Source organism: Oncorhynchus masou, chromosome 18, assembly GCF_036934945.1.
Source record: "Oncorhynchus masou masou isolate Uvic2021 chromosome 18, UVic_Omas_1.1, whole genome shotgun sequence".
In the NCBI taxonomy this organism is placed as follows: Eukaryota; Metazoa; Chordata; class Actinopteri; order Salmoniformes; family Salmonidae; genus Oncorhynchus; species Oncorhynchus masou.
In genome coordinates, this window is record NC_088229.1 from 53,734,107 (window position 1) to 53,753,625 (window position 19,519).

General features: G+C 41.6%; 2 protein-coding genes across 3 annotated transcripts; one reads left to right on the top strand and one right to left on the bottom strand.

The window, feature by feature from the left end:
* Positions 1 to 1,733: 1,733 nt before the first annotated feature.
* On the bottom strand, positions 1,734 to 5,359 carry LOC135504810 (UDP-glucuronosyltransferase 2A2-like). 2 transcript variants are annotated; one of them, XM_064923682.1, is made up of 2 exons: positions 5,166 to 5,359; positions 1,734 to 3,668 (listed from the first exon to the last, which is right to left on the bottom strand). In XM_064923682.1, the coding sequence occupies exon 2, from the start codon at positions 3,662 to 3,664 to the stop codon at positions 2,057 to 2,059; it is 1,608 nt and encodes a 535-aa protein (XP_064779754.1). In that variant the 5' UTR covers positions 3,665 to 3,668; positions 5,166 to 5,359; the 3' UTR covers positions 1,734 to 2,056. The 2 variants fall into 2 exon arrangements, with proteins under 2 accessions (XP_064779754.1, XP_064779753.1); XM_064923681.1 differs by having other exon boundaries at positions 1,734 to 3,673.
* A 6,810-nt stretch (positions 5,360 to 12,169) lies between these two features.
* LOC135504811 (endonuclease domain-containing 1 protein-like) lies at positions 12,170 to 14,966 on the top strand. The gene is made up of 2 exons (XM_064923683.1): positions 12,170 to 12,830; positions 14,055 to 14,966. Exons 1-2 carry the CDS (start codon positions 12,537 to 12,539, stop codon positions 14,679 to 14,681), a joined length of 921 nt encoding a protein of 306 aa, XP_064779755.1. The 5' UTR covers positions 12,170 to 12,536; the 3' UTR covers positions 14,682 to 14,966.
* The last annotated feature ends 4,553 nt before the right edge of the window (positions 14,967 to 19,519 follow it).

Consider the following 19,519-nt stretch of genomic DNA (forward strand, 5'->3'; position numbering starts at 1 on the left):
TAAACGCATCCGTCCTAAGAACATTTCCGAATGGTACTCTGAAGTATCCATTATAACAACCTACAACAGACTTTGATCTCTGGTGGACAAACCAGAGGCTTTCTGTCGACTGACTATCCAGCAGACGGACCGGCGATCGCAGAGAGGGACAGCAAAGTCATACACTCGTAAACATGTCAATTGCAATTTCTTTTCGAATGAGTGGTTGTTCATGTTCAAAGTATTAGCAATTTCTATGAGTGTAGTTACCAGCTCTGAGTTTCCCGCACTTGAGCTGTCCCCACCCCTTTCCCTTTTCTACCAAGCCATCATATCGGTTTCGTCCACTAGGGACTTTTTATTTGTATAATATAGTAACCAATGTATGACCTATTGTGTGTGTGTGGTTATGTAATTCTGAGATTGATTAAGTTAGTAAATAAATAATTAAGCCAATTTGTATATCGCTGATTCATGATCTATGCTAGGGTTCGTGCAGAGATCCATGGGTTTGTGACATTCAGAATATGACAGATGAGGTAATAATACATTAATAAGTGACTGTAAATCGATAAGATATGAAAATATCTGAAAAGTGAATTTGGGAAATAGAGACTCTTTAAACATTTTCCCGTGGTGCTCCAACTTCCTAGTTAATTAAAGTTACATGATTAGTTTAATCGCATAATTCAATTACAAATAGAGAATTGATTTGATAACATACAGTCCTTCACATTTAATGACAGCAAATGCTACAACAACACAGCATAAGTAAGCATCACACACACACGCACACTTTGTTCCTTTTAGTGTTCATGTTTTCTAAATTCACAATTGTTAATGTTGTCGTTTATATTGATGATGAACTTTGGATTTTCAAATACATTTTTGGAAATATAATAAATCAAAGGTGGTTTTCTTTAGTTCTTCACACTAAAAGGTTGAATGTGAAACGTGTGAAAAGGTTGAAGAAAAATATGCTAATATTTTAAATAGTTATGAATTTTCATAATATGTTATCATTTTAATGTATATCAAACTGTTGAAGTGTGACAACAAAATGTCAAACAATAAAATAATTATTGAAAGGTGCGAATCATCACTCAAAATAATTATGTTCTACAAAATGGATAATATTTTAGACCCATATAAATAAAACACAGATATTACATTATCGGGTCATTTTGACCCGGCATATGAATTCTTGGGGCGCCATGTTTACAATACATCCTACGGTTAAAGCTTATTTATGAGAGTCACTATAAAGTGTTACCAAATAACTGAATTGTATCATCAACTCCTATAGGTACATACTGTTTGAGCAAACCTGGGGGAGGAAGAGAGCCAGATTACTGGAAGTTAGACAACCCTTTTGGGGAGGATTGTGGACACATTGACACCATAGAGAGAGAGAGAGCTTAACTCTTGGCAGGATGGATCATGTGACTATTTAAAAAAAACTCCCACTAACTTTTATACAGTCTCCAATTTCACCCTAATGTAAATATCCCACCAATATTTTCAACTATTTTGACACAGCCATTAGTCTAGCCTTTGCATTGCATCCATGTGCATGTTTTTTTACTGCTATTCCAAATAGGCTGGATTCTTGAACTTGAAAACTTTTCATAAATCATGCATTGATATCATATGTGTATATCTCAGGTTAGGATTGGTTCTGTCCTAGGTCTAAGACACCAGTGACTTAAAATCTCCCAGCAAATGGTAGACCACAATAAAGGTGACAGATAACGTTATTTATAACCATTTTATTTCATCATAAAGAATCAAACTCTAGTGCTCATAGTCATCCCAGTCACCATAGGAGTTTAAAAGTTATAAGGCTAAAGCACAATGGTAATGCAAAATATATGCTAAAAATCCAAGTGAGCTCTCTTTATACATGTAAACCTATACAGTGTAATAAAAAAGAAAACACTGGTACTTTATGAAGATATCCTGTTGTTATCTTGTTGCGTACCAACAGACATGTTTGAGAGGAAAAAGGGGAACTTATTTGTTCACAGTCATATGGTAAGAAGTGAAGTCACTTCCTGTTGTATTCAAGAGCCAATCGTTACTCCTGTTTGGGTTTACGCTTCCTGCATAGTCTGAGGCAAAGGAAGTAGATTGAACCCACAGTAATGGCTACCAGCACAAACAAAACAGCCAGTAGGAATCCAATCACATCCAGTGAATGATAGGAGTACCAGGGCATCCTGTAAGACTCTGTTCGCAGGTGGGCGGCCCCTTTGTGTCTCATGACGAATTCAATCCAGAAGAGGGCGGTGTCCAGAGGATGCATGGGCTTGTCCCGGTGCAGGCTTGAGAGCCGCTCCATACTGGTCCTGTAGGACGGATTGTGGAGGACTTCCTGTACAGCCTCCAAGAAGCTCTGGCTGGAGATCTTGGTGACTTCAAGCACCTTGGCCGCTCCACGCACCTCCAGGCGTAAGACGTTCTCGAACTGGTCGAAGAGCAGCGGAAGCCCCAACACCGGCACCCCGTGGTACATGGCTTCGTAAATGCCATTGGTGCCACCGTGGGCCACAAAGGCCTTGACCTTGGGGTGGCCCAGGAGGTCGTTCTGGGGCAACCAATTGACCAGCAGGGTGTTGTTGCCCAGGCCGATGGGTTGCTTGCCCATGTGCCTCCAGATGACCTTCTGGGGAAGTTGGGCAAAAGCGGTGGCGATCTCCGAGGTTATCTCCACGGGCAAGCCTTTGACAAGAGTTCCCAGTGACATCAAGATAACCCCGTGTTCTCCCGAGCTCTGGACAAACTCCTCCAGCTCTGTCGGTAGAGGTTTAGAGGGTTTACATTGGAAGCCTCCAATGTAGACAATGTTGGGCATGGTGGGCCGGGGGAACTCGAACACAAAGTCCACCCGCATGAGCCAGAGGTCCGTCCCCTGCAGAAGGTGGTAGAAGTTTGTACCCGGCTCAAAGTAATTCTTCACCAGCCTATCGTAGTGTGGGCTGATCACGCACATATCAATGATCATGTTGAGGAGGTAGATGAACACATTCCCAACTCTCTGGCTGAAGGTCATTTTGTCCGAAGTGGCATAACCAGCGGTGGGGACATAGGACATGGGCGAGGGGGCCACCACGGAATGCCCCTCTCCGCTGGTGATCCAGCGAACATTGAAGACAGTGGGTAGCCCAAGCTTATGGGCGACCAGGACCCCGACGGGCAGCCCCGGGTCCAAGAGTACCACGTCGTACTGGCTATCCCTCAGGCTCTGCATCAAAGCCTTGTTCTCAAACATCTCCACCACAAACTGACTGGCCTGCTGGTGCATTCCTGACAACGCCGACAGCATGTACGAGTAGAAGGACACAAAAGCCAAAGGCGATGCGCCTTCCCTTTGGATCTGCAGCATTTTGACGAGGAAGGATGCAAAGAAGTCTTGTTTTTCAATGTCCATGCCCCCAGGCACAGTGATAGAGATAGAGCGGTAGTGGGGCGACGACTCCTTGATGTACCAACTACTGGCCGAGCGCACCACAGTGACTTGGTGACCCCGGGCGTGAAGTCCCTCGATCAGGAGGTTCATGTTGACCCAGTGGCTGCCATCCACGGGGAAGATGAGGATGTTGCCCCCAAGAGCCCCTGGAGGGCCACCGAGGAAGGCCACCGAAACCGCAAGGACGAAACCGGTCACTCCGTTCAGGCCACTCATTGTTCTACTCTGGGAAGAATGAGGGGAATGATGTCAGAATGTATTAGGTTCATTGCATGAAATTAGACCCTTTTGGGTAGTACAACTTTGTGAAAAAAAGTATACTTTTTATTTAACCTAATTTTAACATTCTGTCAGAAAGAGCACATGTTCAACTTAATGAAAAAAACTTTTCACATCTTAAAAAATAAAAACTATAGTAAGTTTCTGTTAAGTTCCAAAGAAAGTAACAGGGTTGACGATGTACTTTTAAATCAGCCATAATCAGCCAGGAGGAATGGAGGATTGTTGTATGCAACAAGGAGGGGCAATTGAATGCAAGCTTCACCCAAATAATTATCTTACAACATATCTAGCTTGTCTATCTTTGGGTAACAAAGTTGACGTGTTGTGCTCGACCCGCTCAGTTTCCACCACAAAACACCAGAAAATGGACAAAAGAATAGAACCAGCTGACCTGCTTTTACTCTATGATTTTCATAGTGGATGTGCAATGTTTGTTTTGAAATTTGTTTTGGGGAAAAAGGAATAGTTTCACCATATTATCGAAAAAGTAAAGTTCACATAACAGTGTTGACCTTCAAATGAGGGACAGGTTTTTGTTTTTTTACCTTAAAAATAATCACTATGTCAAAGCAACAAAATAAGTATAAAGTCATGGGGGGGGGGGGGGCACAGAGGGACATGCCAAAATGTTGAACTTTGGCACTTTAGCAAATCTTTATTCATGTTAAAAAATCTGATTTATTGAATTTTACATGTGGTCTATATTAAAGGGCACTTCATTTAATATAGCAGGCTTTTAAGTGCAGAAATTATTATTTCATTTCATGACACAGTCATGGTCCATAAGTAATCCTTATACTGCTGATGGTAAAGCTACAATGCTCAGATTGGGGGAAAAACATGACTCTTTCTTGTAAAAAGAAAAGAAATAGAAGGGGGAAAAAAGGTAACTGGCAGAGAATGTTGCACTTAGTGATGTTCTCGTCTTACGCAACTAAGCAAAATACTGGAACTGTGGATTACACATTTCAGCCTTAGTAGGCTATGTACTTTTGTCAAGAGATGAACTGAGTTTAAAGTCCTGATGAAATGCATATTGTGGCTAATCTCCTATACAACCACACATTCACTATTCTCTAGGGCATACACTGTAGCAGAGGGGGGACTTAACACCAGCATGTGCATACAAGAGCATGGTCCCCAAGTGACCAATATGGTCGAGCACATATCCTTTTCACCAAAGTCCCATGGGGTGAAAGGGGTAAACCTCAACATTTAACTCAGAGAACTATGCATTTAAAAGACAACACTACCTATTCAAATGGTCCTGTAGCACATTAAAATAATACAGTAAATGTATAAAGAAGAGACAATCCAACAGTCCACAAATAGGAATTAAAAATATCTAAGTGTTCCAGTGGCTATATCAAATATCGTATGCAAAGATATTAAGTTATTGTCAAGATAAGAGAAGGAAGAGAACATTGTAGCCTACCTTATTTCACAAGCTCTGAGCAGCAGCGTACTTTGAGCCCCTTCTGATCCTTACTGGAGCTGGCAGTCTTGGTATGTGGTATAATGTGGGAGAGGTTAAAGTGAGGGGAGAAAAGAATGTCTATTCACAAGGGACTGCAGATTTGTGTGTGTGTGTGGGAGAGAGCGAGCGAGAGAGAGAGTGGGGGGGACAACTAGGCAGCCTCTCTTCCCCACTGCAACAACATTTCCATCCCTTCCTGACTCCACCCCCTCAATTTCCTTCCATGCACTGAACAATGTTTCCCACCTCAAGGTATATAAAAAACATAGCCTGCTGTGACTGAGATAAACTGCTAACAGGCATTCTCAGGGAAACAACATTCTATAACAAAGCAATAGAAAGAATTGCTAAACATAATAAAGAGACATACAGTGGGGAGAACAAGTATTTGATACACTGCCGATTTTTGCAGGTTTTCCTACTTACAAAGCATGTAGAGGTCTGTCATTTTTATCATAGGTACACTTCAACTGTGAGAGACGGAATCTAAAACAAAAATCCAGAAAATCACATTGTATGATTTTTAAGTAATTCATTTGCATTTTATTGCATGACATAAGTATTTGATCACCTACCAACCAGTAAGAATTCCGGGTCTCACAGAGGGGTGACTTAACACCATCATGTGCATACACGAGCATGGTCCCCAAGGTGTTAGTTTTTCTTTAAGAAGCCATCCTGTTCTCCACTCATTACCTGTATTAACTGCACCTATTTGAACTCGTTACCTGTATAAAAGACACCTGTCCACACACTCAATCAAACAGACTCCAACCTCTCGACAATGGCCAAGACGAGAGAGCTGTGTAAGGACATCAGGGTTAAATTGTGGACCTGCACAAGGCTGGGATGGGCTACAGGACAAAAGGCAAGCAGCTTGGTGAGAAGGCAACAACTGTTGGCGCAATTATTAGAAAATGGAAGAAGTTCAAGATGACGGTCAATCACCCTCGGTCTGGGGTTTCATGCAAGATCTAACCTCGTGGGGCATCAATGATCATGAGGAAGGTGAGCGTTCAGCCCAGAACTACAGGACGTGGTCAATGACCTGAAGAGAGCTGGGACCACAGTGTCAAAGAAAACCATTAGTAACACACTACGCCGTCATGGATAAAAATCATGCAGCACACGCAAGGTCCCCCTGCTGAAGCCAGGGCATGTCCAGGCCCGTCTGAAGTTTGCCAATTACCATATGGATGATCCAGAGGAGGAATGGGAAAAGGTCATGTGGTCTGATGAGACAAAAATAGAGCTTTTTGGTCTAAACTCCACTCACCGTGTTTGGAGGAAGAAGAAGGATGAGTACAATCCCCGAAAACATCATTCCAACCGTGAAGCATGGAGGTGGAAACATCATTCTTTGGGGATGCTTTTCTGCAAAGGGGACAGGACGACTGCACCGTATTGAGGGGAGGATGGATGGGGCCATGTATTGCAAGATCTTGGCCAACAACCTCATTCCCTCAGTAAGAGCATTGAAGATGGGTCGTGGCTGGGTCTTCCAGCATGACAACGACCCGAACCACACAGCCTGGGCAACTAAGGAGTGGCTCTGTAAGAAGCATCTCAAGGTCCTGGAGTGGCCTAGCCAGTCTACAGACCTGAACCCAATAGAAAATCTTTGTAGGGAGCTGAAAGTCCATATTGCCCAGCGACAGCCCCGAAACCTGAAGGATCTGGAGAAGGTCTGTATGGAGGAGTTGGCCAAAATCCCTGCTGCAGTGTGTGCAAACCTGGTCAAGAACTACAGGAAACGTATGATCTCTGTAATTGCAAACAAAGGTTTCTGTACCAAATATTAAGTTATGCTTTTCTGATGTATCAAATACTTATGTCATGCAATAAAATGCAAATTAATTACTTAAAAATCATACAATGGATTTTCTGGATTTTTGTTTTCGATTCCATCTCTCACAGTTGAAGTGTACCTATGATAAAAATTACAGACCTCTACATGCTTTGTAAGTAGGAACACTGCCGATTTTGCAGGTTTATCAAATCTCCCAAATCTCCCCACTGTATTTTACACACATCAGGAATAACCCTTGTACTAAGAATCTTTATTTACACAAGCTGGTGCATTGGGTGTGTGTCTGTGTTTGTGTGGGCATACAGTGTCAAAAATGCTTATTTAATTTAATCGCGGCCTTAGTTAGCACAGGAGTTTATCATTGGACAAATGTTGAAATTGCAGAGATGCATTGTTGTCGACGGTAAATCCACAATAGCATGTCATCTCATGGATACTTAGGGATTTTGGCAACTCTACTTCCCCAGAGACAGATGAACGGATTCCATTTTATGTGTGTGTCACGGCCGTCGTAAGAAGTGGACCAAAGTGCAGCGTGGTGAGCGTACATTTTCCTTTTATTTCTTAAATGTCGCCAACAAAACAACAAACAAAGAAACAACCGTGAACCTTACAGGGCTAAGTGCCACTAACAAAGATAAGTACCCACACTGAAAGGAGGGAAAAAGGGCTACCTAAGTAGGATTTGCAATCAGAGACAACGATAGACAGCTTTCCCTGATTGAGAACCATACCCGGCCAAAACATAGAAATAAAGAAACACAGAAAATAAAACAGAAATTCCCACCCCACATCACACCCTGACCTAACCAAATAGAGAACTAAAACGGCTCTCTAAGGTCAGGGTGTGACACTATGTCCAGTATGAAGGAAGTTAGAGATAGTTTCACGAGCCAATGCTAACTAGCATTAGCGCAATGACTGGAAGTCTATATTGTGCTAACGCTAACGCAATAAAAGTATCCCTTTAAAGATTGGCTTGCACTCTCGACAGTCCTAGCTAAATTCTTGCTAGAGAAATTCCTCTTTGCTAAGAAGCCATTTTTGTTCCTTTTTTACCATTTTAAATTAAAACAATCACAGTAAGTTACTTAAGTGTTACCCAGAAATGATTTGGTATTGAGTTAAGGGCTGCATTGAACCTTTAAGAATTTTAGTGAGGGCAATTGATTGATCTAGAGTGCTTTTTCAGTGACACAAAACAAGTGTTTAGTATTTTTCTCAACTCTGATCTGATTGAATCAACCAAGACTACAACATTTCACAAAGGACATACACAGATACACAAATGCACAGATCAGAGATCAGAAAAATACTAACACACTTGTGTGTCACTGAAAAAAACTCAAGATCAATCAATAGGCCCCACTAAAGGGTGTTTTCACACATACAGTGCATTCGAAAGTATTCAGACACCTTGACTTTTTCCCAGTTTTGTTACATTACAGCCTTATTCTAAAATGTATTACATTTGTTTTTTCCCCTCACCTACACACAATACCCAATAATGACAAAGCAAAAGTAGGTTTTTAGAAATGTTTGCAAATTGATGTAAAAAACAACAACTGAAATGTCACATTTACATAAGTATCCAGACCGTTTACTCAGTACTTTGTTGAAGTACCTTTGCCAGTGATGACAGCCTCGAGTATTCTTGGGTATGACGCTATAAGCTTGGCACACCTGTATTTGGGGAGTTTCTCCCATTCTTCTCTGCAGATCCTCCCAAGCACTGTCAGGTTGGATGGGCAGTGTTGCTGCAGAGCTATTTTCAGGTCTCTCCAGAGATGTTCGATCGGGTTCAAGTCCGGGCTGTAGCTGGGTCACTCAAGGACATTCAGAGACTTGTCTCGAAGCCACTCCTGCATTGTCTTGGCTGTGTGCTTAGGGTCATTTTCCTGCTGGAAGGTGAACCTTCGCCCCAGTCGGAGGTCCTGAGCTCTCTGGAGCAGGTTTTCATCAAAGATCTCTCTGTACTTTGCTCCGTTCATCTTTCCCTCGATCCTGACTAGTCTCCCAGTCCCAGCTGCTGAAAAACATCCCCACAACATGTAGCTGCCACCACTATGCTTCACCGTATGGATGGTGCCAGGTTTCCTCCAGACGTGACGCTTGGCATTCAGGCCAAGTAGTTCAATCTTGGTTTCATCAAACCAGAGAATCTTTTTTTGAATCTTGTCCTTTAGGTGCCTTTTGGTAGAGTCCAAGCAGGCTGTCACATGCCTTTTACTGAGGAGTTGCTTCCGTCTGGCCACTCTAACATAAAGGCCTGATCGGTGGATTGCTGCAGAGATGGTTGTCCTTCTGGAAGGTTCTCCCATCTCCACAGAGGAACTCTGGAGCTCTGTCAGAGTGATCATTTGGTTCTTGGTTACCTCCCTGACCAAGGCCCTTCTCCCCTGATTTCTCAGTTTGGCCGGGCAGCCAGCTCTAGGAAGAGTCTTGGTGGTTCCAAACTTCTTCCATTTAAGAATGATGAAGGCCGCTGTGTTCTTTGGGACCTTCACTACTGCAGAAATGTTTTGGTACCCTTCCACAGATCTGTGCCTCTACTCAATCCTTTCTCGGAGCTCTATGGACATTTCCTTCGACTCCATGGCTTGATTTTTGCTCTGACATGCACTGTCAACTGTGAGACCCTATATAGACAGGTGTGTGCCTTTCCAAATCCTGTCCAATCAATTGAACTTACCACATGGGCTCCAATCAAGTTGTAGAAACATCTCAAGGATGATCAATGGAAACAAGATGCACCTGAGCTGAATTTCGAGTCTCATAGCAAAGGGTCTGAATACCTATGTAAACAAGGAATTTCTGTTTTCTATATTTAATACATTTGCCAAAATTTCTAAAAACTGTTTTCGCCTTGAAATTATGGGGTATTGTGTGTAGATTGATGAGGGAAAAAATGTATTTAATCAATTTTAGAATAAGGCTGTAACATAAGAAAATGTGGAAAAGGGGAAGGGGACTGAATCATTTCTGAATGCACTGTAGTTCTCATCAATAGTTAGAATCAGAGTTGTATTCTATTTTTATTTGGCCCGCTTGGTTTCACAATGTCACACGAACTAAAATGCCTAAACAAAACCACATGTCCATGCAAGTAATTTGTTTACTGGAAAAAAATGTTCACATTTAATCCATCTATGATTATCATGAAGCATCACTTGTGTGTCCCAAACTTTATTTTTGTTTGGTTTTGGTCTTCGAATAACATGCGGGAGGAAACAGATCAATAGCCGCTCTAACTGCAACGTGAAGAGCCTATATTCAGTAAGCTATTCTGTATACCCAGAATAGCCCACATCTCCCACATCTCGGATGCGCTCATAAATATGCTACTACTCACATAATGTATCAGAGATATAAAGTTATGGTAAGTGTGTACTTCATCAAATGCTCGCCGTCAAACAACTAATAATATTGCGCGCCTCTGGTTCTTTCCTGTGTTTGGTCTGGACTGCGTTCTCATCTGCATTGAACCGCACCATGGAATCGGACCAAGACCAGTCTTTTTGAGCGAACCGTGGTGCGTTGTTTAGTACGCTCCCGAGTGCCCACAGTGTTCACACCAGTCCAAATTAACTAAACTAAGGGGAAAATGTGCCAGACATAGGAAAAACCACTCTAAGCCAATTTGGTGTGAAAGCCCTTTAACTCACGTGCGTGCATGCTTAAGTGTCTCATTATGTAATATTGTGTGTGAACACTGTAATCTTGGTTAATTAAATCAGAATTGTAAAAAAAAAAAATACTAGTGTTGCGTGTCACTGAAAAAGCACTCAAGATCAATCAAATTGCCCTCACTAAAATGTTACCCAATTGTGCCCAGTGGGAAGGGGGAAATGAAAACTGTTATTGTCAGAGAAGTTTGGAACTCTCTTTCTTATTGGTCTTTTAACTAGTTTACTGCCCTGTGATGTAACCAGGCAGGCCAAAACGCCATACTACCTAAATAGGTTGTAATTTCAGGTGGCCTTTTTAATCAGCTCTTACAATAAAAGGGCATTATTAACATTTTTCATAATTTCACAGTATTATTTCAACCTCATAATGTGAAGATATATACTGCGTGAACAAAACATTAGGAACACCTTCCTAATATTGAGTTGCACCCCCTTTTGCCATCAGAACAGCCTCAATTCATTGGGGCATGGACTCTACAAGGTGTCAAAATCATTCCACAGGGATGCTGGCCCATGTTGACTGTTTTGTCAAATTGGCTGGATGGCCTTTGGGTGGTGGACCATTCTTTATACAGACGGGAAACTGTTGAGCGTGAAAAACCCAGCAGCGTTGCAGATCTTGACACACTCAAACCAGTGCACCTGGCACCTACTACCATACACTGTTCAAAGGACCTTAAATATTTTGTCTTGCCCATTCACCCTCTGATTTGCACACATGCACAATCAATGTCTCAATTATCTCAAGGCTTGAAAATCCTTATTCAACCTGTCTTCTCCCCTTCATCTACACCGACTGAAGTGGATTTAACAAGTGACGTCAATAAGGGATCATAGCTTTCACCTGGATTTACCTGGTCAGTCTATGTCATGGAAAGAGCAGGTGTTCTTAATGTTTATACACCCAGTGTATATAAATCACAAGAAAATCCGTTTTTTGACTGCACTGGACTTTAAACCAACTCAAAAGTGCAAGCCAATGTTTAACCATGAGATAACATGCTACTGTGGATTTACCTTCGACAACAACGCAGTTCTGCAATGACCTCAACTTTTGTCCAATGATTAACACCTGTGTTAACTTAGGCCTGTGATTCAGTTAAAGAAGCATTGTCGACATTGTACTTGATTTCTAAAGGTCATTTGCGTTTGAGCCAGCACACGTAGAGTTTACCAAGAATGTGATCCAAGAACAACAGGGAAATTCCCTTTAAAGACCCACTGTCGACAATACTCCTTTGATTGAATCCTAGATGAAATCAACATAATCTAAATTGACAAAATATGAATAATATATTCCATTTAGCAGACTCACTTTGGGGATGTGAGTGCATACAAAACATTTTTTTCACTCTTTGCTGGTTCAGCTCTTCTTGTTCTCTAGTAAGAGACATAGTGCATAAGAGGCCAGGCGGCCAGGCATCCTTCCTGTTTCAGTGAGACTCATGTGCCATTAATAAGGAAGCTGCTTTCGTAACACCCCCTCGCTCTCCTTGCATAAGTGTTAATAGTCAAACGCTTAGTCAACCATGAATCCACCCCTAACCTCCCAATCCCCAAGTATCACGAGTGTGTGACAGCATGAGACAGGGGTGCCGCAATGAGAACCTATAGCAGATACGTATGTCTCCTCTCTAGTTGTTTTTCTGTGGCTTTGCGGACAGTTTCTGATCACGTTTCTCTGAAGCTGTAAGAAAGACCTTTGTATTGAAACGCATCAACTTTGAATAACAGGGCACCATGAACTGGAAAGAATACATCTAGTTGTAGTCCTGTTTTGGGGTGTTGCTATCTTTTACAGTTTTGGAAGACTACAGCAACAGCTCCAGCATGTTACCCAGAATGGCATATCTTCATGCTGTGGGTTTGGCCCTTCTAGCTCTGGCAGGCTGGTTGTCCCCTTGTGCGGCTGATGTGGGGGACTTCGCCCCATGTCTGAACTTCTTCTACAGGTCGTGGCCCCCCAAGGGTCTGTCAGGGACCCCCATCTGTCAGCGCTATGGGAACCAGTACCACTTCGCCTCGCTGTACAGCCGCCCACAACGCTCACCAAGGTTCTCTGCCTACATGTTCAGCCCGCCGGAAGGGAAAAGGCCCCCAGCAAACTGGATGTTTGAGCCACAGGTAACAAATGACTTAAAGGGAAAGTTAAGTATTTTAAAACTTAATGTTAGATGTTTCCTTACCCTGAAAGTAGTCTATCACTGTTAAGTATGTAAAACCAAATAATTGAGCAGATATCATTTGATTTGGCCATGGCATTTTGGAAAATACACGGTTGCTCCTATCACTCCTATTGATTTTTAGCTAGCAGTGCCAAAAGTTCGCTGATGTTTGTAGTGGCTGTTGAAAGTTAAAGGGATACTCCAGGATTTTGTCAATGAGGCCCTTTATTTATTCCCCCAGAGTCAGATAAACTCGTGAATACCATTTGTATGTCTCTGTGTCCAGTATGAAGAAAGTTAAGAGATAGTTTTGCACGCCAATGCTAACTAGCGTTAGAGCAATGACTGGAAGTGTATGGGCATCTGCTACCATATCTGACTTCCAGTCACTGCGCTAGTTCATATTGGCTCGCAAAACTACCTCTAACTTCCTTCATAATGGACACAGACACATAAAATGGTATCCACAAGTTCATCTGACTCTAGCAAAGTACATAAATGGCCTGATTGCCAAAATCCCAAGTATCCCTTTAAATTGTAAAATTCTGAACTTCACCTTTGAAGGGACATTACACCCCAAAATCAAACTTTGTTATAGGTTTTCAGACTACAAAGTATTCTATTGACAAGATGAATCCACGTCCCAAGCCATCTGTTTTGTAGATCCAGCTATACTCTATAATATAAAATTAATTTAACAGGTAAACACCAGATAATTTCCAGATTTTCTCATATTTACATTAGACTATTTTGGAGTTATAAAAACTTCTGACAAAATTTGATTTTAGAGTGTAATATCCCTTGAACGAAATTGGGATTCAGCGGGTGATTAAACAGCCATTACAATCTACTGGTTTATACATGACACTGAATTTTGAAAATAAGAAATTGTTATGCTATTTGTAAATAACAAGCATGACTGGAGTGTTCTGTACTAGATTTAAAAAGAGGAAATGCTCATTTCAAAAAACGAGAACAGACACATTTGTGGTTGGCACAGAGCCTCATCATCTGCAGACAATTATGTTTCTCAGTTCACTGAAGCCAAAATGTACTGTGCCATGGTTTGTCTTGTTGGGAAAGCCCCCACTTACTGCAACATTCAACACAAGATAGCTTCTTAAAAAACTCCCATTTTCTAACCCTTAACACTTTGTTGACCCTCAACATTTCCCCTTTCCAGTTAGCCAACGCCACAGCGGATGGCAACATGACCCCCTTCCCACTAGGTGAGCTGGACCCGAATGTGGTGAACAGCCAGGCCGTCCAGCTGGACTATACCAACTCCTCCTACACTCGGGGGCACCTCAACCCCAGCCTTCACCACCGGACCCAGGAGGACCGCTTGTCCACCTTCACCCTGACCAACGTGGTCCCTCAGAAGGTTGGCTCCAACAACGGGCCCTGGGAGACACTGGAGAACCAGGTCAACCACACTCTCGGCTCCTACTGCCTCGGTGTGGCCTACGTTGTGACGGGGGTTATTCCCTACCTGGACAACAAGCACTGGATCAAGGGTCATCGAGTGGCAGTGCCGGAGTACATGTGGTCAGCCTACTGTTGCCCTAAGTACAACAAGAGTCTACTTAACAAGGTTAATCTTAGCAAGGTTTTCCCCACGTATGCTGCAATTGGACGCAATGACCCAAACAGCACAGAAGAGATTGTGCCCATTGACAAAAGCAGTCACAAATGTTTCTGGGGTTACGATGTAAGGCGTATGCCTCTGGATACGTTGGAGATGTACCTGAATGAGCGATTTGGGACTGTCATCAGTGTGTTTTATGAACAATGCTCTGGGGTAAAATGACCATATCTACCATATGCATATCTAATAGATTATCAAGTTCATGTAATGGATCATGTGTGCATAGACAGCAAAATTACATTTTTTTTTGGCACTAATATCAAGTAGTATGTCCTCAATTTTAGTACACGTGCTCTTAAAATTGTCTAGATTGCTCAACAGTCTTGGTAAGAAGTAAATCACGGATATCAAAAATATGGTAAAACTTTATATATAACAGTGTCTAAATAATGTAATATGCCTGAAATGTGTCCCAAATGTCATAATAAAATGTCACTGAATGCCAAACTACAAGAGTCTCATTTGAAGCATTGGAAACAGTTATGACATACACTCAGTTGCCAGTTAATTAGGCACACCCATCTAGTATCAGATTGGATGCCCATTTTCCTCCAGAAAAGCCTGAACTCTTCAGGGCATGGATTCTACAAGGTGTGGCGTTCAAATATTGCTCAATTGGTATCAAGGAACTATGTGTGCCAGGAAAACATTCCCCACACCATTACACCACTGTCACAAGCCTGTACCGTTGACACCAGGCAGGATGGGGCCACGGACTCATGCTGCTTACGCCAAATCCTAACTCTGCCATGAGCATGACGCAACCGGAACCGGGATTCGTCGGACCAGGCAATATTTTTCCACACCTCAATTGTCCAGGGTTGGTGATCGCGTGCCCACTGGAGCCGCTTCTTCTTAATTTTAGCTGATAGGAGTGGAACCCGGTGTGGTCATCTGATGCAATAGCCCATCCAGTGACAACGACAGACAAGTTGTGCATTCCGAGATGCTGTTCTGCACATTCGACTTCTGCGAACAGAATACGAAGATCGCATTGGAAATACGGGTCTAGATGCACAAAAGTCGCATTGTGGTCTGCTTGAGTTCAGATCTGGCTGAACACTTCAAGTGGTGGTCAGGGATGTATTGTGTCCGGATTTCTTCTCAGTCAGGTTACCGAAAGCGCATACAGTGGGCGACGTCATCAGCACTTCTTCCACAAATCTCCAGAAAACTTGTGTTTTGGGACTGAGAGGCACCTTATCATTATACCGTTGGAGGAAATACGTTCCTAGAGTGTGAGGAAGGTGTTTGCTGGCCTCATAAATACTAGCCATCTAGCTAATATTTCGATTTTTTTTTTTTTTTCGGCTAGAGTTATGCTAACCCGTTTTCAATCTCTTTATTTAATTATTTTATAAACGTGCAAACAATTCTAAAAACCTGTCTTAACTTTATCAGTATGAGGTATTGTGTATAGATTGATGAGCAACATTTTTAATTTAATACACGTAACAAAATGTGGAAAAAGTGAAGGTGTCTGAATACTTTCCGAATGTCCTTGAGAGGCCCGGCCAAAACCCGGACTTCTACCCAATCAAACATCTCTGGAGAGACTTGAAAATAGCTCTGCAGCGACACTCCCAGCCCAATCTGACAGAGTTTGAGAGGATCTGCAGAGAATAATGGGAGAAACTCCCCAAATACAGATGTGCCAATCTTGCAGTGTCATACTCAAGAAGACTTGCGGCTGTAATCGTGCCAAAGGTGCTTCAACAAAGTACTGAGTATAGGGTCTGAAAACTTATGTAAAGGTGATATTTCCGTGTTTATCTTTGGGGGTCTGAATACTTTCCGAATGCACTGTATATGGAACCTTTTTTAGAAGGCTCTATAAAGAACCATGCTCATATGGTTCTAAATGGAACCTGTACAGTGCTATAAAAAAAAACGTTTCTATGGTTCTATAAAGAACCGTGAAAAAAATATTATGTATAGCACCAACAAAGGATTCTGCTATGGTTACAATGCTTTTAATGGTTATATAGAACCCTTTTATTATTTTATATAACCTTTATGGAGAATGGTTCTCTAAAGAACCTTCCTCAATCTCAAAAGTTTCTTTGAAGATTCTGGTTTAATAGCCATACTATATTGTTAAAATACCATAGGTTTTATTATTGTGTTTATTAACAAGTTGAATCAGCTGTGCTAGCTCTGGAACAGCTGGGGGCCCCGAGGAGAGATTTGAGAACTAAAGACTTAGTCAAACATTTTAATTTGACACAAGGCCGTACATGACTTTTTCACAGGACACCATCATTGACCATAGTCATATACATGTATACTGTAATAGCATAATACAACAGATTAGATCAACTGGAATGACACTCTCACTTAAGGTTGCACAAACCAAGCACCAAAATATAAAGAATGAGCCGCTGCCCCTACAGTTTAATTACCACTAAAAGAGGAAGAACCCTTTTTTTGAACTGCAAAGAACTGAAAGGGTCAGTATGGTTTCACATAGAACCATCACCTTTCAAAAACCCACGAGGAACCTTCATTTTTTTGTGTGTAGCCTAATCAGTAGCCTATAACCAATGTTTTATTAAAATATCACTAGCAGCATAACAATCAACAGACATTCCCGTATTTTCTTTACATTGAACATTTTTGTCCATGCAGCTTCTGTAAAAGGTTTGGACTCATTAGGCCAATATGTCCGATGCCCATTGAATGAAAGGTGTCAGTGACTGTAGGAAGTCTGTTCAGGAACATCAAATTATTACAATAGACTGGTTATTGTTTTTCCGGGAATTCCAATCACTGTCTTTGGTGCTGAATGCGCTTGTAGCCCAGGCTGTTTGCCTGTTCGTTTGTTTACATTTCATGTGGCAAATTCACTAACAGGCCATATCAACGGCAATGGTATGCTAACTGTATTATAACCAGTGGCGACCTGTCATTCAGGTCAGGTGAGGCAAGGCCCCACCTGTTTTGAGTCCCAAATTTTTTGCAAAAACAATTGTGGGTGGGGGGTTGCCTGTTTTGCATGTTATTTTGGCATTTAATATGCATCACATATCAGTGATGTCAACAATGTAAAACAAATATAGAATAAAAATCAGAGTTAAAAAGCCGCATACAAACATGGTCTCTTTTCTGCTTTCTTGAGTAAGGCAGCTCCAATGTGCAAGTGTTTCAGCCAAGCTCAGTGCTTTCTGTGGTGGTGGGGGTAGCCAGCAGAAAATACAGAATGTAGGGGTTGGTAATGTTCTCTAGTTGCGCCGTGATTGGCTCAGTGTTCTGTCTATCATGGGGACACTATGTCACCACCCAATCTAAGGGTAGAGCTCGGAAATTCAAGCCGCTTGGGTGCTGCCATTGAGTTACAATAGAAGTGCCCATCCAAGAAGGCTCAAGGTCATTGGCCACAGATAAAATTACATCAAATCACGTTATATCTACAGTGGCTTTGATTGGACTGATCATGTCAACATCATACTTTCAAAAGCTTAGCTAGCAGTCATCATCATGAATCAAGTCGACAATCTACTGGCAAATCCATTTTTAACCTTTTCATATGAAGAGAAATAATGAAGAGAAATTATAGAGAAAATGTATCGGTGCTCATCTGCCATTGGACATAAACATTACACAACAAGTTGTAAATCACAAAATTTAACAATGAGTGGTTTAAAAGGAATCAGTGGCTAACTGCAAGCATTGCAATAAACGTTTTGAACGGTCATTCAACCACCCGAGCCACTGCCTGTTCACCCCACTATCATCCAGAAGGCGAGGTCAGTACAGGTGCATCAAAGCAGGGACCGAGAGACTGAAAAAAAGCTTCTATCTCAAGGCCACCAGACTGTTAAACAACCACCACTAACATTGAGTGGCTGCTGCCAACATACTGACTCAACTCCAACCACTTTAATAATGGAAAATGCATGTAAAAAATGTATCACTAGCCACTTTAAACAATGCCACTTAATATAATGTTTACATACCCTACATTACTCATCTCATATGTATATACTGTACTCTATACCACCTACTGCATCTTGCCATCTTTATGTAATAGATGTATCACTAGCCACTTTAAACAATGCCACTTTTATATGTTTACATACCCTACATTACTCATCTCATATGTATATACTGTACTCTATACCATCTACTGCATCTTGCCTATGCCGTTCTGTACCATCACTCATTCATATATTTTTATGTACATATTCTTCATCCCTTTACACTTGTGTGTATAAGGTAGTTGTTGTGAAATTGTTAGGTTAGATTACTCGTTGGTTATTACTGCATTGTCGGAACTAGAAGCACAAGCATTTCGCTACACTCGGATTAACATCTGCTAACCATGTGTATGTGACAAATAAAATTTGATTTGATTTGAATTGTACATTGAGAACTTGGGCCTCTTTCTAGAGCTACGACCTGAAGATCACTGACGTCATCATGATTCAACCTTGTTTTTTTCAGAGTTCCCAGTTGTCTTGAAAGAACCATAAATCCAGAGAATGACAGACTTTGATTACAAAGTTTGACAATAAAATTTGCCCATGAAGGACCGCCACACCACCTTCCTGTTCAAGTGAGCACAGCACAACAAGGTGAGTCCAAAAATGTCTTGTATGCTGCTGCATAAATTATGTAAAATGCCAGGGAGATATGTCTACTATATCTAAGAAAGTAATACTAAGTGTATGTTGTGTAGTAAGCTGTTAGTAGCCCATCAGTGGAGGCTCCTCAGAGAAAGAAAGGGAGGACCATACTCCTCAGTGAATTTCATAAAAATATAAATTGTAAAACATTAAAAAAGTTATCCTTTTTAGGTAAAACTATACTGATTAAAATATATTATTTGGCAAAGGTCTACAGTAGGCTCAACAGCACTCTGTAGGGTAGCACAATGCTGTAGCCGGAGGACAGCTAGCTTCCGTCCTTCTCTGGGTACACTGACTTCAATACAAAACCTAGGAGGCTCATTGTTCTCACCCCCTTCCATAGACTTATACAGTAATTATGACAACTTCCGC